This window comes from Triturus cristatus, chromosome 4_2, assembly GCF_964204655.1.
Source record: "Triturus cristatus chromosome 4_2, aTriCri1.1, whole genome shotgun sequence".
In the NCBI taxonomy this organism is placed as follows: Eukaryota; Metazoa; Chordata; class Amphibia; order Caudata; family Salamandridae; genus Triturus; species Triturus cristatus.
The window spans coordinates 926570981-926598530 of record NC_140586.1 but is presented as its reverse complement, the minus strand read 5'-3'; the positions used below and the strand labels follow the sequence as shown (position 1 = coordinate 926598530).

General features: G+C 43.9%; 1 protein-coding gene across 3 annotated transcripts in view; it reads right to left on the bottom strand.

The window, feature by feature from the left end:
- Positions 1–14561: 14561 nt before the first annotated feature.
- The window catches only part of LOC146835426 (uncharacterized), a 250667-nt gene continuing 237678 nt past the window's right edge, over positions 14562–27550 (bottom strand). For all 3 annotated transcript variants that reach the window (XR_014960440.1, XR_014960441.1, XM_085600192.1), the window contains one exon: positions 14562–15159. Coding sequence is in view for 1 of the 3 variants with exons in the window: in XM_085600192.1 (XP_085456318.1) it covers positions 15141–15159 (19 nt within the window). In the remaining 2 variants the exon portion in view is untranslated. The remainder of the gene's footprint in view (positions 15160–27550) is intronic.

Below are 27550 nucleotides of genomic sequence, written 5' to 3'. Positions count from 1 at the left end.
GGAGGGTGCAAAGGCAACAATTTAACCACACTGAGCAGGCAGGAAGGGCCGTGGAAGCACAACAGACTATGGAGGGCAGTGGAAAGGGGGGCAGGGGCAACAAACCAACAATACAGGACTTGCAAGAGAGGCTGTTGGAGGGAAGATCTATTACGGGTCAAGGAAGCTAGGGGCGGTCCCCAGAGCCCCGGGAGCCACCACAGAACTGAGCAGGAGAGTGAGTCAGGGACAAAAGGGGCACCTTAATTTGAGCCGGGGTGCCTAGGAACGCTTGCTCCAAAAATGAAGAAAACAGACATATGAGACATGGAATTGGAGGCAGAATACAATGGCAGTTTAATGAGAAGATGCAACTTCAAAGAAACCGCAGAATAGAGACATAAAGTACAAAATACAGAATCCAGATAATCATACAGCTGTCATGATATTCTCTGTATCTCAATTAATGGACTGACAGAGAGAGAGAGAAAACACATCTATAAATGCATCATGAGAAACAAGTTACACGAAGGAAAATGTTACCTAGGAACACTCACATTTACTCTTAGAGCAAGCATTCCTGCAATTACAATACAACATCTTTTAAATGCAAAAGTAAAGAGAACAATGGTTAAACATAACATGACATTTCATATAGGTAAAATAGAATAAGATACTTCAAGCAAAGCAGAGCAAGACATTTTAAGCAAAGGAAGACAAGAGCTCCCAGTTCTTGGGGAAAACCTGCACAGCCTGTTAACCTACATACAGACGGGGAGGTTGTCCGTTGATATCTGTGGGTGATCCCTTTTTATATCATTTTGTGGGCTCCTTTGCACGCTACATCTACCTACGTATGCTACCCAAAAGCTTCGTCTGCAGATTTTACCAGACATTTCGTCATTTACCCACTTAATGCTGACAATGGACTGGGTGAAAAGGTCAGTCTCTCAGGCCAATCGCTTATCGTAAGTTCCATAGAGCAAGCAGAAAATAATGGGTATTGTACAGGAATTCAATATATTCATGTATAAAATCTCCTCAGTTCTCCTAACTTGATGCTCTGCGGTTGCCACTTCCTTAAAAGCGGGAAACCTGCCCAGGAAGCAAGTACCAGTCCAGGATGCAGCCTACTGTATGTCGACAGCTTCAGGGGGATGTTGAACTTTGATACCGAGCACGGAGCACTCGGGTAGGGTGGGGGCTACTAGTTTGGAGCAGAAGGCCTCGCAGACCTGCCTTCAGACTGCTATACACTAAAATTGCAGAGCTATGGTCAATTTAACAAAGAGGCCTACATATTGAACAGAAGGGCCTACACAGGGGTTTTATGCTGGCTGAGTGGTAAGGATGTCTCAGGATAATTATATAGCAACACAGGACCCGCTGGTCAATTTATTACGGCCTACAAATGCGGCTGGCAGGGCAAGGACAAGGGTCTCATACTTCAGGTGTGGACAGAACGGGCCAGGGGCCCCCTGTGATACAAAATCTACCCTCCTTCAAGGCTGTGGCAATGTAATAGACCATTGTGGGCAGAAGGAAGAGGCAATGGTAGTACAACCATACATGCCAACAGACCCGATTCAGCCAGGAAACGTCCAATGTTTTTAAGCTCAAATGGGCTTTATTTGATCTGTCTCCTGTCTACAATATCCTCTTTTTCAATGTAACTCAAAGGGGAAAATCAATACCCCAGTTTTTTTTCAAAATCTCCCTCTTACCAAGTTCAAAATGTTCGCAAGTATGGTACATTGGATCATGGAAGGAAATGGGATAGGGACATGGACTTGGATAACAGAGGACAGGAGAGACATGGAGAGGTGCACCGAACTGACCCTGCAGGGCAGGCATCAGGGTTTGCAGCAGCACAATACACCACACAGGGCATGCAGGACGGGAGTGCAGCACAACAATCCATAGAAAGCAAGAGGGAGGGGACAGGACCATGCACATGGACAACAGAGAACAGAGGGGCAAGAGGCAATGGTAGCTAGCTGACCATAATGGACAGACAGGAGAGAAGGCTGCAGCATAACAGACCATAAAGGGCAGGAGGGACGGATCAGGGGCATTACAATGGAACAGACAAGCCAGGAGGGAGGGAGTAGGGGTCTGCACATGTAAACAGAGGGCTGGGGGCAAGGGGGCAGGGCAGGAGCAGCAAGATAGCCATGGAGGTCAGGCAGGATGGGCACTAGAAGCAAGACACAACATGAAGAGCAACAGTGAGACTGTGATGGCATACACACAGACCATGGAGGGAAGGTGGGAGGGGGTCAGGGGCAGCTAACTGACCACACAGGGAAGGTGGGAGGGGCCATGGCAGCACAGAAGACCATTCATGGCAAGTGGGAGGGTTAGTGGCAGCACAATGGCTATGATGGGCAAGGAGGTGGGTGCAGGGGCATGCACAAAGGACGATGGAGGATAGAAGGGAGGGTTAGGACCTGTGCACAGACAAGAAAGTTCAGGGGAAGGGGCCTCACAACAGACCACACGGGGCAGGCAGGAGGAGCAGTTGCAGCACAACAGACCAGGGAGGGCAGAAGGGTGTGGCAGTACAATGGACCATGTAGGACAGGAGGAAGAGGATAGAGGCATGGCATGTGGACAGGCAGGGTGGAGGTGGCAGGGACAGGTTACAGTCATCTGACAATGCTAGGCAGGTGGGAGGGGAGTGGCAGCTCAACAGAACACTCAGAGTAGATAGGAGTGGCAGGTCCATGGGACATGGTGGGCAAAAAGGATGGAGCAGGGGCATGCACAAAGACATCGGAGGGCAGGGGGAAGGAGAATAGGGGCAGCAAGCTAAGCACAGAGTTTAAGCAGGAGGTCAATGATGGGGCATAGAATTGGGCAATGGAGGGCAGGAGGAGTGGACTGGTACATCATACTAAATTGAGGGCAGTGGCAGCACATCAGACCATGCATGGCAGGAGGGAGGAGGCTAGTCCATGGATTCACACAACAGAGGAGGGGGATGGGGCAGCAAGCTAACTGTTCAGAGAAGGCGGGTATTAGAAACGTTATTGTTTTTAAAACATTTTGTCTGTGCAAACTACTTAAAATATGAACAAGTATGCAGCATAATCTCACTTTTATTCAGGAAGAAGAAGACGTTAGTGACTGTGACTCCGGGCTCACTTGGCAAAAACACCCCCTGACCCTCCACCCCCTATCGCAAAATGTAATGCCCGTGAAAAGGGTAGGTGAACACAGTGTTATATAGAACATAGTCCTGAGAGCACGATTGAAAATGAAAACTAGATATAGTGTATGGTATAAACTATGCACCAAAAAGTGTGATATAAGATGAACCAGGCGTGAAATATAATATGCAATACATTGTGCGCAATGACAGATTCATTGGAGAGCGCGAGATAGCACAGGCACTAGCGCGTGCTATGCGATATGCGCCTTGGAGTGTAATATGCACAGGGCAGTGTTGTGTAACCTAACTAGTCTCTAAAGTTGTAATATAAAATATGTGCTGGGGAGTGTAACGTTGCACATGCACTGTGACAAAGATATGGATCCCAAATTGTAATATGTATGGCATAGCACTGTGCGTTATAACATAGGCATCGAGGAAGGCACGTTTGATGGGGCAATATAACCCGTGCGAAGACAAGTGTGGCATGACATATTCACGGGGTGGTGTTACAGTGCACATGGGCTAGAGAGTGTCATAGCATATGCACTAGCTAGTGGAATACAACACAGAGGTGTGTGGCACTCGGCAGGCAATGGTGGGTGTAACACAGCATTGGGCTCTGTCAGGAGCGCGCTGTGACTCGCAAGTGATGTTCGTCCCCTTTCCAGAGAGTAAAATAAAAAGTATTACACATCCGGCAGTGGATGTGTGTTTTATTAACCGTGAGGGGGGTTTCTTGCATAGTTTTGGTCGAATTTTTGTCGAATCCCCTTTGAATGGCTTGGTGTGCATGTGTATTAAATGTGCCCGTCAATAGCTACCCATGTTTGTATAAATAAACGACAAGGGTGTCTACCGGGATTAGGCACGGTAGAGTATCAGACATGTCAGAGCTTCACTAGTGGTGTAAATACATTCCACGTGGATTAATTGCATGCATAGTCGCCTTTTAATGAATATCACGCAAATCGTCATGGTGATAGGTACGTACGGTTTGTCCAGCATGTCCTAGGTGTGTCTATAAATATATATTTTTTAAAAATAATAAAAAACAGTGGCCGGCCCTGGGGATTGGGGTCAAAAAAATATAATTAGGAGACAGGCCCTGGGGGATGGGGTCATCAGGGCCAATAAATTAGAATAAGAAGGGGAACCACACAGCCCCCCTTCTTAAAAAAATAAAATAAATAAAAGACTGGCATTGTGCCGGAGGCCATGCCCCCTCCGTGCAGCACTCTGCAAACGCGCCCCCAACAGGCATCTCCAGTATGCGCCAGGGAGCTGCGCTGCAGACAGGTGTTCTGAGGCCAAGCCCCTTTTTACACCTCTCTGCAACGCAGCTCTGTGGCGCTTACTGGAGGTACCTAGTGGTCTAGTGTGACCCTAGGGACCCTTAGGATTCAAGGGGACTTAATCTCTCAACTTAGAACAGCCACAGGGCGCGTTTACACAGTGGTGAAGGGAGGGGACGGGGCCTGAGGTGACGTGTGCAAACACGCACCATGGCACGTTTTAAATTGGGGATATAATTTCCCTTCAATACTGAGGGCCCCTGGGGGCTAACTAGCCCACCAAGTGCTTCCAGTAAGCGCCACTGAGCTGCATTGCAGAGAGGTGGTCCAGGCTGTGCCACTTTTTACACCTCTCTGCAACGCAGCTCTGTGGCACTTACTGGAGGTACCTAGTGGGCTAGTTGGACCCTAGGGACCCTCAGGATTCAAATGAACTTAATCTCCCAACTAAAAACGGACACAGGGCGTGTTTACACAATGGTGAAAGGAGGGGACGGGGCCTGAGTTAACGTGTGCAAAAACGCCCCGTGGCCTGTTTTAAGAGGTAGTTTTAATCCCCATGCCCTATTATATACTAGGGGCTTATAGAGGAGGTAAGGCTAATCACAGGGGGACCCCAACGCATAATGTTCCCTAGTGTATGTAGGTGTTTTCGCTGTATTCTAAGTGTCTTTTAACATAGCACTGGCTCTAGGACTGGTTAGTCAGACTCAGTTACAACCAGTATCCGTCTGAAAAAGTTGAGGGTACAGGATGATTTTGCAACAAGGCTTCTTTCTGCTCTTCTTTTTGTTCTTTCTGCACGTTATCCTTCTTCCTGCACTTATCTTCGTATTTGAGGACTTCTGTTGCTTCTTTCTGCACTTCTTTTGTTTCTTTCTGTGCATTTTTTCTTCTTTCTTCACATGTCCTATCTCTGTAGGCATAGTTAGAAATTAGCATTTAAAAAACCTTTGAAATTAACAGAAAAAACCATAGGTTTCAGGCACGTTATAGTTAGGAATTAGCATTTAAAAAACCTCAGAAATTCACTGAAAAAACCATAGGTTTCAGGGGTGTTATAGTTAGCTGGACTTTTCACTTGTACAAAACCATTGAAATTCCCCCGTTATAGTTAGTTCAGCTAACTATAACTCGCGCGCCCGCAATGCACTGCTGATGACGTCACATATTACATCACTCATGACATGGTCAGTGACATCACTCATGACATCACTGATGACATCTCAAATGACATCACTGATGACATCACTGATGACATCATCCTTGTGATAGAGTGGCAGACCTCCTCTCACCCTAATATAACCTTTGATACACACATTCAAAAATAGAGACTAACATTTTCAAAACAATGGACATACCAATACCAGTTACAACAACCTCTTCAGTAATTCTAAGATCCACATACACATCCACTCATTCACCAACAGTCCAATACAGTCACTCATACATGTACATCCTGTTACACAATGCCACTCATCCATAGAGTTACTCACACACATAGTCACTCATGCTAATAAAGAATCAAACATACAGTTACTTGCATATACAGTTATACACACACCACCACACTTACTTCTACGGAAACTTACACATACTTAGTCTTTTAAACAATCACTTATAGAAACACATACTTATTCATACAGGAACTCTTTCAATCTCTCACTCTCACATATACTCACATATATACACCAATAGTCACATATACTAGTTTAAAACATATGTAGTTACTCATAAAGACACTATTGAGACAGTCATTCACTCACTAACACACCCATACACACACTCATCCACCCATACAGTCCTGCACACATACTGTGTTCAACACATACAAACAGTGAGTCACTCATTCATGCACCTATGCACTACGTAATACCCCCCACCGAACCATGCAGACACTCAGACTGATACTCAAAAAACCAACTAATAACCTATATAGACACCCATGTAGCTACTCACCAACCCATGCAGCCACTTATACACAAAGTGAGAGACTGATACAGATATTTACATATTTAAAAATTACTCACTAAGCCATGTATTCACTATGATACACTTAATCAGTCAGTTACACAATCAATTTTTCAAAAACAAATCATCCATTTAGACACTTATATACCCATGTATTCTTCCATCGACCTTGAGATATACATATATAAAACATATTTAATTTTCAGAATAACACACATTCACTGGATGATGTCATCAGTGATGTCATTTGAGATGTCATCAGTGATGTCATGAGTGATGTCACTGACCATGTCATGAGTGATGTAATATGTGACGTCATCAGCAGTGCATTGCGGGCGCGCGAGTTATAGTTAGCTGAACTAACTATAACGGGGGAATTTCAATGGTTTTGTACAAGTGAAAAGTCCAGCTAACTATAACACCCCTGAAACCTATGGTTTTTTCAGTGAATATATATATACATATGTATTACCCACTGGTGGTCCATAGGAAACTCGTTTTTTGTTTTCCCAATAACTTTGGCGCCGGTTGATGAATCTTCGCAACATTTTCAAAACTTATGGCCCGTTACGGTCAGCTCCTATCCTGAAAGTTTCGGGGTGATTCGCCAAGCGGGAGCCGAGAAAAAAGGGGGGTCCCAAAACGTGCGAGAGCAGGGAAACCTGCTCTCGCTTCAATAAAGCAAAGCAGAATTGCTTTTCCATAAGGGGGGCTGCATGTCAGCAGCTCCCCTTGTGGAAAAGCAATGCTAGCTCCTACAGGACGCGGGGAGCCGGCGGGACCGTGGGGGGATTGGGGACCTCCCCACGGTCCCCAATGAGAGGCCAGGCCTCGCAGGATGGGGTGCCCGGTGCCATGAGTGACCTAATCATTTTTTTTTTTTTTTTTAAAGGAAAAGGCCAGCCCTAGGGGATGGGGTCCCTGGGGCCGAAAATGGCCTCAGGAGGTTTTTTTTTAAAAAAATGAATAAAATAGGGGGCAGGCCCTGGGGGATGGGGTCCGCAGGGCCCAAAAATAGGAAAGGAAGGGGGGCCACCCAGCCCTCCTTCTAAAACAATTAATTTAAAAAAAGGGGCATGGCCTGGGCCACCTCTCGGCAACGCAGCGCAGTGGCGCTTATTGGAGGAACCTGGTGGGCTAGTTGGACCCCTAGGACCCTCAGTATTGAAGAGGAATTAATTCCCCAACTTAAAACGCGCCACAGGGCGTGTTTGCACACGTCACCTCAGGTCCCGCCCCCTCCCTTCACCACTGTGCAAATGCGCCCCCTGGCGCGTTGTAAGCTGGGGAATTAATTCCTCTTAAATCCTGAGGGTCCATGGGTGTCACCTAGCCCACCAGGTGCTTCCAGTAAGTGCCACTGGGATGCGTTGCAGAGAGGTGGGTCAGGCCATGCCCCTTTTTATACCTTTCTGCAACGTAGCTCTGTGGCGCTTACTGGAGGTACCTGGTAGGCTAGTTGGCCCCAGGGGCCCTCAGGATTGAAGGGGACTTAATCCCCCAACTTAAAATGTGCAATGGGGCGCGTTTGCACACATGGCATCTCAGGCCTGTGGCACTTTGTAAGTTGGGGAATTAATTCCCATTGAATACTGAGGGTCCCTGGGGGCCAACTAGCCCACCAGGTATCTCCAGTATGCGCCAAGAAGCTGTATTGCAGAGAGGTGTTCAGAGGCTATGCCCCTTTTTACACCTCTCTGCAACGCAGCTCTGTCGCACTTACTGGAGGTAGCTCGTGGGCTTGTTGGACCCCAGGGACCCTCAGGATTCAAGGGGACTTAATCTCCCAACTTAAAACGCGCCACGGGCACTTTTTCACAGTGGTGAAGGGAGGGGGAGGGGCCTGAGGTGAAATGTGTGCAAACACGCTCTGTGGCGCATTTAAAGTTGGAGAATTAATTCCCTTTCAATCCTGAGGGCCCCTGGGTTACAACTAGCCCACCAGGTACCTCCAGTAAGCGCCAAAGAGCTGGGTTGCAGAGAGGTGTTCAGAGGCCGCACTCCCTTTTTACACCTATCTGCAACGCAGCTCTGTGGCGCTCCCTGGAGGTACCTGGTTGGCTAGTTGGACCCCAGGGACCATCAGGATTCAAGGGTACATAATCTCCCAACTTAAAACGGCCACAGGGCGTGTTTGCACACATGTCACCGCAGGCCCCCCCTCCCTTCACCAGTGTGCAAACGCGCCCTGTAGCGCATTTTAAGAGGTAGTTTTAATCCCCCTGCACTATTATGTACGAGGGCCTTACAGAGGCGGTCATGCTAATCACAGGGGTACCCCAACGCATAGTGTTCCCTAGTGTATGTAGGTATTTTCACTGTATTCTAAGTGTCTTTTAGCATAGCACTGGCTCTAGGCCTGGTTAGTCAGAGTCAGTTACCACCAGTACCCGTCTGAAAAAGTTGTGGGCAAAGGATGATTTTGCAACAAGGCCTCTTTCTGCTCCTCTGTTGGTTCTTTCTGCACCTGTCTTGCTTCTTCCTGCACTTTTCTTCATCTTTGTGGAATTCTTTTGCTTCTTTCTGAATTTCATTAGCTTCTTTCTGTGTGTTTCTTCTTCTTTCTTCACATGTCCTACCTCTGTAGGCATAGTTAGAAACTAGCATTTAAAAAACCTTTGAAATGCACTTAAAAAAATAGGTTTCAGGCACGTTATAGTTAGAAATTAGTATTTAAAAAACCTTCGAAATTCACTGAAAAAACCATAGGTTTCAGGCATGTTATAGTTAGAAATTAGCATTTAAAAAACCTTTGAAATTCACTGAAAAAACCATAGGTTTCAGGCACGTTATAGTTAGAAATTAGCATTTAAAAAACCTTAGAAATTCACTGAAAAAAACCATAGGTTTTAGGGAAAGTTATAGTTAGTTGGACATTTCACTCGTACAAAATCATAGAAATTCCCCCGTTATAGTTAATACAGCTAACTATAACTCGCTCCCCCGCAATGCACTGCTGATGACGTCACATATTACATCACTCATGACATGGTCAGTGACATCACTGATGACATCTCAAATGACATCACTGATGAAAACTTTTTGTTTTTGGAGTAACTCATTTTGTGTTACAATTGTCCTTTCACTATGTTTGGTGCACTAATGAAATATAAAAGATACTGTTACTGCGTGACCCTCAGCGTGACAAAGGCGAAAGCTGAGACGCGTTGCTGGTGCAGTCAGTATTATTTTTACTCTGTATTTCCAAGGTGTCGTTGCATTTTTTAAGAAAGAACGAAAATTGGGTGTTGAATATATATATATCTATATATTATCTACTGGCGGTCGCCAGTAGATAATTATAGTTAGGACCGTGTTTCCATAGGAAATCTGAAAATTCTATTTTGAATAACTTTGGCACTGGTTGACGAATCCTCGCGAAAGTTTCAAAACTAATGGGGCGCTCCGCTCAGCTCCTACCCTGAAAGTCTCGGGGTGATTCGTCAAGCAGGGGCTGAGAAAAAAGGGGGGTCCCAAAACGCGTTTTCCCCATGCATTTTTCCATAGGACCTTTAGTCGTAGGTACAGCCCGAACGGCTGAACAGAATTACGTGAAATTTGGCAAAGAGGTAGTCCTCAGGTCAGGCATGTGCCTTTTGCATATATGGTGTCAATCTGTTCAGTAGTTCCTGAGAAAATTGCAGTTAAAAGCACATAAATATCTATAGCCGTGCACCGTGCGCGCACTGTGCGCGCACGGTACGCGCACGGTGCCGTGCGCGAGCGTAATTCTGATTGGTGGATTCATGTCAGTCAACATTCGAATCGGTCGAAATCAGGAAGTGTCGACCGCCATTTTGTGTGTGACAGTGAAAAAGAAAGGTGGAGAACGTGAAAAGGGGGCAGGGTACAGAGTTCCTGACCCCCTAGCTTTTGTCAGGGGGTCCCTGAAGGACCATGAAGGGTGAAAAAAACATGTATTTTTTTAAATCGCGGGGTGCGCGCACCGTACCCGCACCGTAGCGAGGTGCGCGCATGGTGCGCGCACGGCGGAATGATAAAAAAAATAGAATTAAAAATCAAATTTAAGTGTTTAGATGTAAGGTGGCTCTAAAAAGAGCCGTTGTGTTAATAGAGGGACAGAGGAAAAAAAAAGACATGGCAAAAATTATAGGGTGCCGCACGTGTGCTGCTGTATCTTGCTCTCTATTAGCGGAATGCTGCTGTCCGCATAAGAGAGAAGAGCATTGCACGCATTGCACCGTATATGCACCCTCTTAAACAGAGGGTGTATATCCAGAGGAACCGAAGAAGGTGAAGCTGCCGCCACAGATGAAGTGCTCGGCTGAGCTGCCGATGATGTGCTCGGCTGAGCTGCTGCGGATGTGCTCCGCTGAGCTGCTGGAGGGTTATCTCTAGCAGCTCGAGCATAAGCCACAGGATGTACATCTCTAACGTGCCTGATCATAGTGAAGATACTTAAAGAGTATTTCTTTTTAGGATCTCCTCTTGATAAGACACGATCACAAAGAGTGCAGGTGACTTTTGGAGCATTCACCTTCTTCTGCCCCTGTGGAAATGTAAAAAATTGCCATATAAAAGAGTCTTTCTGTTTCCTCTGTCTCTGTCTCACAAGGGTCTCCTGCTCACTCCCAGAAGATGACTGCTGCTCTGCCATTCTCAAGTACTGGAGTACTGGAAAAGCTGCTCAGCTCCTTCTCTCAGGGAATCAGAAGTAATAATGAGGGGAGTGGGTGTGGTGTTGGAAGTTACTGGAACTGAAACTACTATAAACCAATGAAAAGTGTTGTTTCTTAATCACATGACTTGCCGTGCGCGCACGGTGCGTGCACAGAGCACGCACGCATGTGCGAACGCGCACGGAGCACGCGCGCATGCGGAACGCACACGGAGCACGCGCACATGCGCGTTCGGAGCATGCGCGTACGGAGCACACACGACGTACGCATGCGCACGTGGAGCATGTACGCATGCGCACGTGGAGCACGTACGCATGCGCACACGGAGTACGTACGCGTGCGCGCACCGTGCGCGCACAGAAAAAAACCCTTAAAAAAAATTAACATTTTTTTTTAAGTGTTTATAAGTTTATTGAAGATATTAACTATGCTGTTCAACTCTATCCAAATTAAAAAAACAAAAAACTGAGCCTTTCAATATTACAGGATAAAGTTAATCTATAACTATATATATAGGTAGCTTATTGTAAAATAAATATTTAAAAAATATAAAAATACATTCATAAATTAACATTTAAAAAACCTTGCAAATTCACTGAAAAAACCATAGGTTTCACACATGTTATAGTTAGCTGGACATTTCACTCGTAAAAAAACATTGAAATTCCCCTGTCATAGTTAGTTCAGCTAACTATAACTCGCGCGCCCGCAATCCACTGCTGATGACGTCACATATTACATGACTCATGACATGGTCAGTGACATCACTCATGACATCACTGATGACATCTCAAATGACATCACTGATGACATCACTGATGACGTCATCCATGTGATAAATTACCACATCCTAATATAACCTTTGATACACCGATTTAAGAGTTCCATTCTCAAAACCATATATACTGAAATACCAATAACTACATAGCCACTTATTAACTCTTAGGTCTACATACACCTCCACTCATTCACCTGTACAGTCACTCATACTTACAGTCACAACATACAAAACTATCATATGCATTTATACACCTATATAGACACTCACACACTACCAATCATCCATAGAGGTACTCTCACACCTACTCAGTCATGCAAATAATCACACTCCCATTTACTCACCTATGTGGTTATACACACTCAAGTTCACTTACTCATAAAAATAGTATCACATTCTTACGCTCTTATGGAATCATTGATGCAAGCACACACTCATCCATACAGTCACTCTCACAATCACACACTCTCACATCTCACATCTACCCACTTATATACTCTTACATATCTTATTACTTAAAAAATCATAGGTTTCACACATGTTGTAGTTAGCTGTACATTTCACTCGTAAAAAAACAATGAAATTCCACGTTATAGTTAGATCCGGTAACTATGACTTGCGCGCCCACAATAAACTGCTGATGACGTCACATATTACATCACTCATGACATGGTCAGTGACATCACTCATGACATCAATGATGACATCTGAAATTACACATTGTGGATTGCGGTCGCGCAAGTTATAGTTACCTGATCTAACTATAACGTGGAATTTCATTGGTTTTTTACGAGTGAAATGTACAGCTAACTATAACATGTGTGAAACCTATGGTTTTTTAAGTGAATTTGCAAGGTTTTGTAAATGATAATTCTTAACTATAACGTGTGTAAAACCTATGGTTTTTTCAGTGAATTTGTACGGTTTTTTAAATGCTAAGTTATGTATTTATTTATTTATTTTCTGGTTTTTCACTGTGCGCACACCCTGCGCGTACGGTGCGCTTCGCGCACCGTGCGCGCGCTGTGGGCGCACGTTGCGCTTCGCGCACCGAGCGCCCACGTTGCGCAGTCCATGCCGTGCGCGCCTCGCCTTTTTTTACACAGTAACATTTGTTTTTTTCTCCCTTGTGGGTCCTTTAATTTATTTAATAAATGTGATTGGTACTTCTTTATTTTTTTTTTTTTTTTTTTTTCCCGTGCGCGTACGGTAAGCTTACCGTACGCGCACTCCGCGATTTTTAAAAAAAATTATTAAATGTATTTTTCGTACTTTTGGGTCCTTCTTGGACCCCCTGACAAACACTAGGGGGTCTGCAACTCTCTTCGTTGCCCCCTTTTCACGTTCCCCACCTTTGTTTCTCAGTGCGAGAGACAGAAAATGGCGGCCGACACTTCCTGATTTCGACCGATTCGAATGTTTACAGTCACGTGACCACCAATCAGAATTGAGCTCGCGCACGGCACCGTACGCGTACGGTAAGCTTACGGTAAGCCCACGGAGCGCGCTTACAGATATATATATTGATTTAAATGCTATTTTCTCAGGACCTACTGAACAGATTTACACCAGACCTACAAAAGGCACATCCTTGACCTGAGGACTACCTCTCTGCCAAATTTCAAGTAATTCTGTTCAGCCGTTCGGGCTGTAGCTCGGACTAAAGGTCCTATGGGAAAATGCATGGGGAAAACGCGTTTTGGGACCCCCCTTTTTTCTCAGCCCCCGCTTGACGAATCCCCCCGAGACTTTCAGGGTAGGAGCGGAGCGTAGCGCCCCATTAGTTTTGAAAATTTCGCGAGGATTCGTCGACCGGCGCCAAAGTTATTCCAAATAGAATGTTGCGGATTTCCTATGGAAACACAGTCCTAACTATAACTATCTACTGGCGACCGCCAGTAGATAATAAACACACACATATATATATATATATATACATATATATATATATATATATATATATTCACTTAAACCATGCGCGCACCCCGCAATTATTTTTAAAAAAAATTAAAATGTTTTTTTCTGCCTTCGGGGTCCTTCAGGGACCCCCTGACAAAGGCTAGGGGGTCAGGAACTCTCTACCCGGCCCCTTTTCACGTTCGCTACCTTCCTTTTTCACTCTCGCACTCCAAACAAACAAAATGGCGGCCGACACTTCCTGATTTCGACCGATTCGAACGTTGACTGACATGTAACCACCAATCAGAATTATGCTTGCGCACGTTAGGGTGCGCGCACCGTGCGCGCACGGTGCGCGCACAGTGCGCGGCTATAGATATTTATGTACTGCAATTTTCTCAGTAACTACTGAACAGATTGACTCCATATATGCAAAAGACACATCCCTGACCTGAGGACTACCTCTTTGCCAAATTTCAAGTAATTCTGTTCAGCCGTTCGGGCTGTACCTTCGACTAAAGGTCCTATGGGAAAATGCATGGGGAAAACGCGTTTTGGGACCCCCCTTTTTCTCGGCCCCCGCTTGACGAATCTCCCCGAGACTTTCAGGGTAGGAGCTGAGCGGAGCGCCCCATTCGTTTTGAAAATTTCGCAAGGATTCGTCAACCGGTGCCAAAGTTATTCAAAATAGAATTTTGAGATTTCCTATGGAAACACGGTCCTAACTATAACTATCTACTGGCGACCGCCAGTAGATAATATATATATATATATGAATACATATATATATATATATCAAAATTGCTTCCTCGCACTCGAAGAAAGAAATCCAGGACTCCCACAGGTGATGCTGTAAGAATTTATTTCAGGCACAAAGCGCCTCACCAACGCGTTTCGCTAACAGCTTGGTCACGGTGATGACAAAACCATTATTCAGCCTCATTTTATGAACAAATTCAGTTCAAATTCACGAAACAAAGGTAGGACCATTTCATTCATACAATCCGTCTTTATACATAAGCGCCATCTTTGAATGGTTGATAGATTAACTGAATATTGTTTAGCAATTTCACAATGAACAGACTTCTTAAATAATTCAATAATACATATGAACAGTTTCTTTGAAATATAACGATTGATTCTGTAATTATCAAAGTCCAAGTGGACAAACATCCCAATTCATTAGGCAAAAGATTATAGTTAGCATCGTGCAAATGTATTTATAACTGAGTCGTATGCCTCAATGTGCTGTACATCTATAACAGACTATAGGATTGTAGGTTGACATCCAATAATTAAAGCAGAACAAATGTCGCCCAAGTGGGCAATACCCTCAATCCACATCATTTTGGGAAATATCAAAACAAATAACTATCGGGCATCTTCTGTTCGTTATCCTGGAAGTCCTCTTTGAATCATTAAAATCAATTAAGGCCGAAGAAACTAAAAAAGCAAAAAAAGAAAACATCATATGGAATGTATATTCATTTCAGTAAAAGTCCATTAGTACAATCTGATTATTAAAATAATCTACCACATTTATTCATGAAATATGCAGGTTTGAAGAGATAGTTTATAAATGCACAGGCATCTCCTCACTTGAATTTAATCCTACGGGTGTTCAGGAATCAAATTCAATTATAAATCTTGATTCCATGCACCTCAATTGGCGCTGCCTGTCACCTCCTCTTTCCTGATGTACAATAGCATAAATCACTACAAAGGATAGCAGTTTTTCATCCTGCTTATGCATCATATAGAAATGACGTGCCACTGGGTACTGTTTGTCATTCCGTTTAATGGCACGTAAGTGTTCTAAAACACGTTTTTTAGCACGATGGATTGTACTGCCAATATAGAATTTTCCACAGGGACAAATTAAACAATAGACACAATAGTCTGTTTCACATGTGAAATCTCCCCTGATCACAAACTCTTTACCAGTATGAGGTACCATTAATATTTTACAGTCTTTACTGTTGGCACATGCCTTACAATGTTTGCATATCCTGAATCCAGTATACTGTTTATTTAGATCTTTGTTGTTAGAGGATATGGCATTGTTGCAAACTCATCCTTCAATGACCTACCCCTGCAAAATGTTATTTGTGGTGTATTATTCAGATATTTCTGCAAAATTGCATCACTACGAAGGATATGCCAATCGTGGTCAAATATTTTCCTGATCTTAAAGGCATTATTTGAAAAGGTAGTAATGAACCTCACATTCTCGGTCTGTTTCTCATTTATAGGTTTCAATCTGAATAAGTCTGCTCTTTGAAGTGCATCAACTTTCGATATCGCCTGTTTGATGTTTCTGTGGCTGTAGCCCCTTTCTCTAAAGCGATTACTCATTTTCGCTTTTTCTTTTTCATATTCTTCTGGGGTACTGCAATTTCTCTTTGCCCTTAACAGCTCTCCATAAGGGATACTCTGTATTAAGCTAGATGGATGTGCACTTTGTGCATTCAAGAGGCTGTTACCAGCAGTTTTCTTTCTGTGCAATTTAGTGACTAATGGTGTGTTGTGAACTTGTACCTCCACATCCAGGAACACAATCTGAGTTCTACTGACATGCACAGTGAATGTTACATTTTTAGTATTCATGTTGAGGTCTTTGATAAATAGATTCACTGAGGATTCATCCCCCTTCCAGATTAAAAATATATCATCTATGAATCTAGCCCATGTCACAATCTTGTCACCTTGCATCTCCCAGCTTTGAAACACCTGCTCCTCCCACCAGCCCATAAATAAGTTGGCATACCTGGGGGCGAAGCAGGTGCCCATTGCTGTCCCCTGTATCTGTTTGAAAATGCTGTTATTGAAGAAAAAATAATTGTTGGTTAAACAATATTTAATCATGTCTAACAGCATTTCTGTGTGCATCAGTAAGGAGATTGGTCTGGATCTCAAAAAGTGTCTTACAGCCTGGAGCCCCAGGTCATGTGGGATGCTAGTTTATAAACTGGTCAAGCGTGACCAGTAAGAAATCTTTCTCCCAGACCACACCATCTATGAGTGTTAAAAAGTGAGTTGTGTCTTTAAGATAGGCTGGTAGTGCACAAACAAAGGGTCTCTGATAATGATCAATAAATGTCGACGTCATTTCCAATTGGGAACCCATTGAAGACACTATGGGTCTACCAGGTGGCTTAACTTTATTTTTATGCAGCTTCGGAAGTAAATACATAATAGGTACTTTTGGATGTTTACAATCCAAACTCTGAAATTCTTCAGCTTCCAGTAGACCCTCATCTTGCCAATCTACTAACATTTCATTATATTGCGAGTAAGATGACAAAACCTCCGACTTGTTAATTATATGTAACACAGTGGGTCACTCAGTTGTCTTGTGCCTCCTTTCAGATATTCATTTTTACTCTAAATAACCACATTGCCACCTTTATCTGAACATCTGATGACAATAGACTGATCATTTCTAAGATCTGAATAGTTTTAAATTGTGCATCAGTAAGATTTCTTCTAGTTCTACCTGTCGCCTCAAATCTTAATTTTTTCAGATCACAAACAACACTCTTTTCAAACACCTCTATTGCATCACAGTGAATGTTCGGTGTAAAAACAGATTTGGGTTTAAATTTACTTGACCCAGTGGAGTCCACCTGTAGGTGCAGTACATCTAAATTAAAAGAGGATGTTCATGATGGATAATATTCTCATTAAGTTCAGCCATAGTACGTAACATGTTGATATCCAAAATCAAAAGCGTTTCTACCTCATGTTGAGGTCCCATTGTCCTATCAATTGTGACCTTTGTAGAAAACCATTTTTTTAATTTAAGTTTCCGTAAAAAGCAAAAAACATCGATACGTGTCTGCACAAAATCAAAGTGTCTAGAGGGGCAGAATGAGAGTCCTAGAGATAATACTTCAATGTCTACAGAGGACAACTTACGGTTTGATAAGTTGACTACCGTCATCTTGCACCTCTCTTGGCTCTGGTCGACCAAGCCACCGATTTTTCGGTCTCTCCTTTTGCGTCTCCTTGTCCTTGCTTCCTTATTTCTGCGGTTCCTCCGCGTCCTCTCGTTTTTCCTCGTGTGCCTCGCCCCCGACCACGACAAAAATCCTGATCCCCTTGTATTGGATCTTGCTTTGCTCTAGTGATCATCTGGAATTGTTTAAGGAAGTTATTTTTTCCTGTCGCACTGATTGGTACTTTCTGAGCCAGTGTCTCCATAGAAATATCCGACACATTGCTATCTGAAATGTCACTTTCTTCTGTGGTGTCACCCTTTGATGCCACATTGGATGACTCATTCGATTTAAACACTGCAGTCTCAGAAAATAAATGATCCTACTTTTTGTGAAATGTCAGCGTTCTTCCAGCTTGGTAATCTTTGAAATCTCTGATAAATTTCCTTTGTTTTTTGATGGTGATCTCTTCCTCCAATTTATCCAGCTTTATTTGAATCTTGGCAATGAATTCCTCAAATGCTTCTTTGGAGATCAGTTTCTGTAGCTCTTCACCAACTTTATCAATTTCTTCAAAGATTTTAACACGATCTTTGAGGGCGTATTTAATGAGCATCCGCATCATAATTGTTGAGCATTCCTTTGAATTGCCCGCCCATGCCTCCAACATTTCAGGATCCGGGTTTTCATAGGTTGGGACAGTATAGATGCGTAACCCTCTTGGCACACGACCTGCATCACTGTATTTTTGGAGGGATTCTGCCTCCCACCACTTTGCTAATTCTTTCTTGTGTAACCTTTCCAATTTCTCATACAAGGCCATTACGTGCACTTCCTGGTTAATCTGTGTTAGTTCAGAGCCAGATGTATTAGGTCCTTCTAACCCATTTCCCAGCTGGGTAAAGAACAGTCTATTAGATGTTTCCTTTCGTTTTGCTTCCACTAAAGAAGCCATCTTCGTGGTTTCTTTACTTGCCAAACAAATAAAAGTTTTATTGCATCGCCTCTGTGTCAGCCAGCCAATTTGAAATTAGTCCAGTCAGCCGACTCCGTTCCGTGTATCCCCTCTGCACAAATACCTCAGCTTCAAGCTTATCAGGCAGTTCAGCTCACCTCCATGGCTCCACCCTCTAGGTCGCGCCGCCGAATCGTATCACCGAATCGTGTCTTGGTAAAGATGTATGTAATTGCTGCAGTACTGGTAACTTTATCCAGAAACAAACGGTTATAGTCAATCTGCTTGCGGAAAGAACACGGGTAGCTCCGATCTTAGAAGCATCTTCTTCATCCAAAAACCCAGAAGTACGGAGCTTCCTCACGGCGGTCCTGGGCGGGCTCCGGCCGTCCCATAAATCAAAATTGCTTCCTCGCACTCGAAGAAAGAAATCCAGGACTCCCACAGGCGATGCTTTAAGAATTTATTTCAGGCACAAAGCGCCTCACCAACGCGTTTCGCTAACAGCTTGGTCACGGTGATGACAAAAACTTTATTCAGCCTCATTTTATGAACGAATTCAGTTCAAATTCACGAAACAAAGGTAGGACCATTTCATTCATACAATCCGTCTTTATACATAAGCGCCATCTTTGAATGGTTGATAAGCCAACAATCGATAGATTAACTGAATATTGTTTAGCAATTTCACAATAAACAGACTTCTTAAATAATTCAATAATACATATGAACAGTTTCTTTGAAATATAACGATTGATTCTGTAATTATCAAAGTCCAAGTGGACAAACATCCCAATTCATTAGGCAAAAGATTATAGTTAGCATCGTGCAAAGGTTTTTATAACTGAGTCGTATGCCTCAATGTGCTGTACATCTATAACAGACTATAGGATTGTAGGTTGACATCCAATAATTAAAGCAGAACAAATGTCGCCCAAGTGGGCAATACTCTCAATCCACATCATTTTGGGAAATATCAAAAAAATAACTATCGGGCATCTTCCGTTCGTTATCCTGGAAGTCCTCTTTGAATCATTAAAATCAAATTAAGGCCGAACAAACTAAAAAAGCAAAAAAGAAAACATCATATAGAATGTATATTCATTTCAGTAAAAGTCCATTAGTACAATCTGATTATTAAAATAATCTACCACATTTATCCATGAAATATGCAGGTTTGAAGAGATAGTTTATAAATGCACAGCCATCTCCTCACTTGAATTTAATCCTACGGGTGTTAAGGAATCAAATTCAATTATAAATCTTGATTCCATGCACCTCAATTGGCGCTGCCTGTCACCTCCTCTTTCCTGATGTACAATAGCATAAATCACTGCAAAGGATGGCAGTTTTTCATCCTGCTTATGCATCATATAGAAATGACGTGCCACTGGGTACTGTTTGTCATTTCGTTTAATGGCACGTAAGTGTTCTAAAACACGTTTTTTAGCACGATGGATTGTACTGCCAATATAGAATTTTCCACAGGGACAAATTAAACAATTGACACAATAGTCTGTTTCACATGTGAAATCTCCCCTGATCACAAACTCTTTACCAGTATGAGGTACCATTAATATTTTACAGTCTTTACTGTTGGCACATGCCTTACAATGTTTGCATGTCCTGAATCCAGTATACTGTTTATTTAGATCTTTGTTGTTAGAGGATATGGCATTGTTGCATAACTCATCCTTCAATGACCTACCCCTGCGAAATGTTATTTGTGGTGTATTATTCAGATATTTCTGCAAAATTGCATCACTACGAAGGATATGCCAATTGTGGTCAAATATTTTCCTGATCTTAAAGGCATTATTTGAAAAGGTAGTAATGAACCTCACATTCTCGGTCTGTTTCCATTTATAGGTTTCAATCTGAATAAGTCTGCTCTTTGAAGTGCATCAACTTTCGATATCGCCTGTTTGATGTTTCTGTGGCTGTAGCCCCTTTCTCTAAAGCGATTACTCATTTTCGCTTTTTCTTTTTCATATTCTTCTGGGGTACTGCAATTTCTCTTTGCCCTTAACAGCTCTCCATAAGGGATACTCTGTATTAAGCTAGATGGATGTGCACTTTGTGCATTCAAGAGGCTGTTACCAGCAGTTTTCTTTCTGTGCAATTTAGTGACTAATGGTGTGTTGTGAACTTGTACCTCCACATCCAGGAACACAATATGAGTTCTACTGACATGCACAGTGAATGTTAAATTTTTAGTATTCATGTTGAGCTGTTTGATAAATAGATTCACTGAGGATTCATCCCCCTTCCAGATTAAAAATATATAATCTATAAATCTAGCCCATGTCACAATCTTGTCACCTTGCATCTCCCAGCTAAACAATATTCAGTTAATCTATCGAATGTTGGCTTATCAACCATTCAAAGATGGCGCTTATGTATAAAGACGGATTGTATGAATGAAATGGTCCTACCTTTGTTTCGTGAATTTGAGCTGAATTCATTCATAAAATAATGCTAAATAAAGTTTTTGTCATCACCGTGACCAAGCTGTTAGCGAAACGCGTTGGTGAGGCGCTTTGTGCCTGAAATAAATTCTTAAAGCATCGCCTGTGGCAGTCCTGGATTTCTTTCTTCGAGTGCGAGGAAGCAATTTTGATTGATGGGACGGCTGGAGCCCTCCCAGGACCGCCGTGAGGAAGCTCCGTACTTCCGGGTTTTTGGATGAAGAATATATATATATAGACTAATATGTCTAATGAACATATCCGGCTTAGTAATACGGTCACTATCTATTAATCACATGAATCTTCAATAAAATTCAATAAAAATTTGTTCAATCCATCAATATTGGCAACTGGATAGTTATGGAATACTGCACTGTATCCGCTTCTGGACCATTTTTATGTCACAAATGCTCATTGCTTTAGTTCGATCTGATCCTGCAGAAATTCATCACCAAATTCATTACTTTTTCATATAGTTCCTATCTCAATTCCTGCCATGTAATGGCTTACACATTATTAATTCATGACTTTACATTTCATTTACAACAAAGACCCATTTTCAGTTCCCTAAATGATTTGCAAGTTCTTCCCCACTGTTCATCCCCTTTGGAGTTTTTGTCTGAAAGTCAATAATGTACCTTGACTCTAGCCTTCGGGTTGGTAATCCTGTCACCCCCTCTCGCATTTGGCGATACCAAATCTATGCCAGGTCCCTATTACTCTGATGTTTTTCGGCAAAATGTCTTGCAACTGGGTATGCAGCATCATTTGTAACTATCACACGCATATGCTCCAAAATCCGAACTTTAGTTGGGTGAATAGTACTTCCAATGTACCTAAGTCCACAGGGACATGTTAAGCAGTATTCCGCGCAGGTGGTGTTGCAAGTAAGAAACGTATTTATTATTTTACGTTTCTTTAAGCCTGGTATTGTATAAGACAATGTTCTATTACTGCTAATGCAAGCTTTACATTTCCAGCAGGGGAACAATCCCTTCATTTCTTTGAGGGTTCCTTTGTTGTTTGGCTTCTTTTCTAGGTAACTGTGCACTAAATGATCTCTTATTGATCTTGCTTTTCTAAAAGTTATTTGTGGAGCTGCTGGTAAGTTCGAACCAATGACTCCATCCGTCTTAAGGATGTGCCAGTTTTTTCACAATATATTCCTCAGGTGATTCACATACTCTGAGAATGTTGTAATCATTCTGAACTTAGCTGTCATTTCATTGTTATTCTTTTTATCTTTGTCCCTCAGTAGCTGTTGTCTGGGGATCTTGTCAACCTTTTTAAGTGTTGCCTCTAACAGTTCTTTGTCGTAGCATCGCATTACAAACCTGTCACAACTACCTTTGACTGCTATTTTAAAGTCACTATCCCTTGTGCTGTTCCTCTTCAACCTTAAAAATTCACCATAGGGAATGCTTTTAATCAATTTGAGTGGATGACTAATTCTTGCGTGAAGGGTAGAGTTCCCTGCTGTTGGTTTATGGTACAGTGCCGTATTGAGTTTACCCTCAAATGCACTGACCTTCAAATCCAGAAAGTTTACTGTCTTTGGACTTACTTCCCCTGTGAATCGTAAATTGACATTATTGATGTTCAGATGCGCAATGAAATGCACTGCTAATTCTGCGAACCCACTCCAAACTATAAACAAATCATTGATATATTGATGCTATGCTATCACATTTTATAACCATGGTTTGTTTTTCTGTGACCAGGCCACCTGTTTTTCCCACCAGCCAACAAATAAATTCACATAGCTGGGGGCGAAGCAGGTGCCCATTGCTGTCCCAGAAGTTTGTCTATAGTTGTCCTCCTCAAATAAGAAAATATTATGTGTCAAACAGAACTCTGTGAATTCCAATAACATCTTGTTATGTTCAACAAACTTCAATGGTCTTTTAGACAAAAAATAACTCACGGCTTGCAAGCCCTGTTTGTGATTTATGCAGGTATATAGACTTGTAATGTCTAAAACAATTAATCTATAATTAGAGTCCCACCGTAACTCTTCCATTCGACAGAGAACATCTTTTGTGTCTTTGATATACGATGTTAAATCAGACACAAATTTGAATAAAAAGTGGTAGAAGAATATAGACAAATGTTCAGTAACACTCCCTTGTGAGAACACAAGCGATCTTCCAGGTGGATGATCTTGGTCTTTGTGAATCTTTGGTATGTGGTAGAATGATGTTGTCATCGGATTCAAACAGCACAGAAAGAGGTATTCGTCTTTCTCAAGCATTGCTTTGTCATACCAAGATTTAATTAACAAATGATATTGCGTTATACTTTCATAATAACTCTCTTTAGTTGTTTTTTCATAACAATTTCTGTCTGTAAGCTGTCTTTGAGCTTCAACATGATATTGCTCTCTAGTTTGTATAACAATATTGCTGCCTTTATCTGAAGGCTCGCATATTATAGATGTGTCATTACGCAAGTTTTCCAAAGCTTGTTGTTGTACCTTAGGTATATTGTGCCTTCTTTTGCTGTTTTTCTTAGTTCTCAATCGAAGAAGAGCCTTTTTAACTGCCTCCGAAAAGATATCAATTTCGTCTATGGGCAATTGGGGCAAGAATTGTGATGTTGGTTTGAAGGGACTGATTTCTTTTTCTTGCTCAATCCCCAATCTCATAGTTCTTTCTACTATAGCTAGGGCACTGGTAATGTCTTCTTCTGTTTCTGTATGTAAAGCCTCCATATCTTCCGAGGCCGGCAAATCCTCAGCAGTTAAGACAACAATTGCCATTGATTTTCTTGGTGATTTATTTATTGCATTAGGTTTTAATTTAAAATATTTGTGTAGCTTCAGTTTTCTTGTTAGTTTAAAGAGGTCGAATCAAGTTTGGGTATATTCCAGACTGTTTGACGGATAGATCGTGAGGCCTAACCTTAACACCGACTCTTCGTTGCAGAGTAAGGTTTATAATGGTGAGATTTTCTACTTCCATTTGTTGCCCATCTTGCTGCGCGTCACCCGAGAGAAGAAGTTTCTTCCTCCGGCTCCAGCCACCCCTTCTTGTTTTTCTGAAGCCCTCTCCGGTAGTTTGCTTTTTCCCCCTCTTATCCACATTTGTCATATGAGTCGAAATTCCTCCTGAAAAGGGGTTTTCTTATGTTGGTCTATGGATGAACTGGCACCTGCGACCCCCCTGGAGCCAATGATGGCCCTGGGGACCGCCACCCCCCAGGGTCGGCTCCTGCAGTGTCCCGGGGTGCCCACCCCCGGGACACTGCTGTTTGCAATGACAGGGCGGGAGCCTCGCGGCTCCCGTCCTGTCATTGCAAACTGCTTTGCTTCATTGAAGCAAGAGCAGGGAAACCTGCTCTCGCTTCAATGAAGCAAAGACGATTGCTTTTCCACATGGGGAGCAGCATGTTAGCTACTCCCCATGTGGAAAAGCAATGCCGGCTCCCGCAGGAAGCGGGAGCCGGCTGGGACCGTGGGGGGATTGGGACCACCCACGGTCGCCAACGAGATGGCCAGGCCCCGGGGGATGGGTTCTCCGGGGCCAGTAGTGGCCCGGGAGGGGGGCCACGCGACCCCCTCCTAAAAAAAAACAAAAAAAAAACAAAGAAAAAACAGCCCCGGGGGATGAGTCCCCGGGGCCTTTACTGTCCACAGGAGGGGGGCTACGCAGCCCCCCTCCCTAAAAATATATATTTGTTGTTAAAAAAAGGCCCATGCCCCGGGGATGGGGTCCCCAGGGCAGATTAAGGCATCGTGAGGGGAGCCACGCGGCCCCACTCCACACTTTTAAAATAAATAAAAAAATTAGGGGCAGGCCCTGGGGGATGGGGTCCCCAGGGCCAAAAAATAAGAAAAAGAAGGGGGGCTACACAGCCCCCCTTCTTAAAAAGAAAAAGAAGATAAAAAAACGGGATCGGGAGGAGGCCACGCCCCCTCCTTTCATCACTCCCCCTGGCGCGTTTGCAGAGGGAGAACAAATTCCCCTTCAATACTGGGGGTCCCTGGGGGCCAACTAGCCCACCAGGAACCTCCAGTATGCACCAGGGGGCTGCGTTGCAGAGAGGTGTTCTGAGGCCACGCCCCTTTTTACACCTCTCTGCAACGCAGCTCTGTGGCGCTTAATGGAGGTACCTTGTGGGCAAGTTGGACCCCAGGGGACCTCAGGATTCAAGGGGACTTAATCTTCCAACTTAAAACGCGCCACGGGGCGCGTTTGCACAGTGGTGAAGTTAGGGGGCGGGGCCTGAGGTGATACTGTGCAAACACGCCCTGTGGCGCGTTTTAAGTTGGGGAATTCATTCCTCTTCAATTCAAAGGTCCCCTAGGGGACAACTAGCCCACCAGGTACCTCCATTAATCGCCACGGAGCTGCGTTGCAGAGTGTTGTAACAACAAACATATGGAGATTTCCCCCACTATAACCCGCAGCATGAAAACCAGTTTCAAAATGTTTGTCTCTGATTTTACCCACAAATTGTTCCCTCCAGGTATTCTCATTGGACAGGTGTGAAAATAGGAGCCAGAATTTGCATAAATCATGAGTAAACTTCACCTGCGGTCCCCACGCACTCCGGCTTATATTCAACATTCCACCACACTCATCAATACTCAATACTAGGTTACCCCAGATACTCATTACACTCTCGCCCTGTTCACAAGTTTCATCGTCGGGACTTTGAAGATTGTCACACTCATCACCCACACACTTAAGACTGCTATAGTTTTTCGTGCACGCACTCACAAAATTCCCCACAGCCTTGTGCACACCACACTTTCTCTTAATAGTGGGTCATGATTTGTTGTGGGAAAGATGGTCTTTAAAGTCACTACGACAACACTTAGGAGTGTTTTTAGACATGTCTTTCCCTTTCTTGAAACAATGCCCAGGTCTATGTTCAATGTTATCTCTCAACCTCACCATCGCGCTTGTCCTACTGTCCCCTGAATCACAGGTCAGCACACTTGCCCTTCTGTGCTACAATTCTGGTGTATTCACAATAAGCCAAATGTCACCCATGATAGAGTCTTCATTCAACCTAAAAGATTCCTGAATGTAGGGATCACTTGCATGCAGAACAACCTGATCCCTAGTCAGATAGTCAAGCAGCCCTCCAAAGTTCCAGTCTACTGCCTGTTTAACGCAGCAAACTAGTCGTATATTGGTTCACACTTTACTTCCTATGGAAACATTTGTGATGGATTACACCTTTGCATATCCTAGGAGTACAATAATTATCAATATCTACAAGCGCGGCATTTAAAACCGCAGCATCTCCAGCACCAGCAGTTTCGGCCATTTGATTGAAAACTTTGAGGCCCTGTAGATCCGAAGAGTGTAACAAGCCCTCGTCTTTCCAGGCGGCTGAGCTGACAGTTTATGCACCGCAGAGATGTAGTTGACAAAATATTCTTTCCATTCTAACCATCTCATGTACGGTTCATCACCAGCAGGCATGCCTGAGAAGGAATTACTGGTCAAATTCTGAGAACCCATGTTTGTGCAAAGCTTGGACTGGTCAGAATCTGTACGTCACTAGATACCCAGGCTTGTTCGCCACCAAACGCACAGCACTGACAACATTTCAACTCTGCGACACATGGACTGGAAAGCATAAGGAATAGGGGAGATGCAGCGTTATCATTTTGGGGCCAGAGTGAAGCAGCGGACTGCAAAACTACCCGCCCCAGGAGCCAGAGGGGTAGCGCCGCCGACAGAGGTCCCGCCCCCAACACCAGGGCTTGCATATATTGACCTCGCGTCTCCCGCTTCGCGGGAGACGCAGCGTTATCATTTTGGGGCCAGAGTGAAGCAGCGGACTGCAAACTACCCGCCCCAGGAGCCAGAGGGGTAGCGCCGCCGACAGAGGTCCCGTCCCCAACACCAGGGCTTGCATATATTGATCTCGCGTCTCCCGCGCAGCGTTATCATTTTGGGGCCAGAGTGAAGCAGCGGACTGCAAACTACCCGCCCCAGGAGCCAGAGGGGTAGCGCCACCGACAGAGGTCCCGCCCCCAACACCAGGGCTTGCATATATTGACCTCGCGTCTCCCGCTTTGCGGGAGACGCAGCGTTATCATTTTGGGGCCAGAGTGAAGCAGCGGACTGCAAACTACCCGCCCCAGGAGCCAGAGGGGTAGCGCCGCCGACAGAGGTCCCGCCCCCAACACCAGGGCTTGCATATATTGACCTCGCGTCTCCCGCTTCGCGGGAGACGCAGCGTTATCATTTTGGGGCCAGAGTGAAGCAGCGGACTGCAAACTACCCGCCCCAGGACCCAGAGGGGTAGCGCCGCCGACAGAGGTCCCGCCCCCAACACCAGGGCCCGTATTTATTCACTCTACGCCTCCCGCCTCGCGGGACGCGCGCGGGCGGGCGCCGGGCTAAGCCCGGGCAAAGGGCGGGCCCTCTGTGGCCCTCAGAGGCCATAGGAGGCTGGGCTGGGCCGCGGTCCTGGGCACCGTTTCAAAGACTGTATAAACTAAGTGAGTCTCC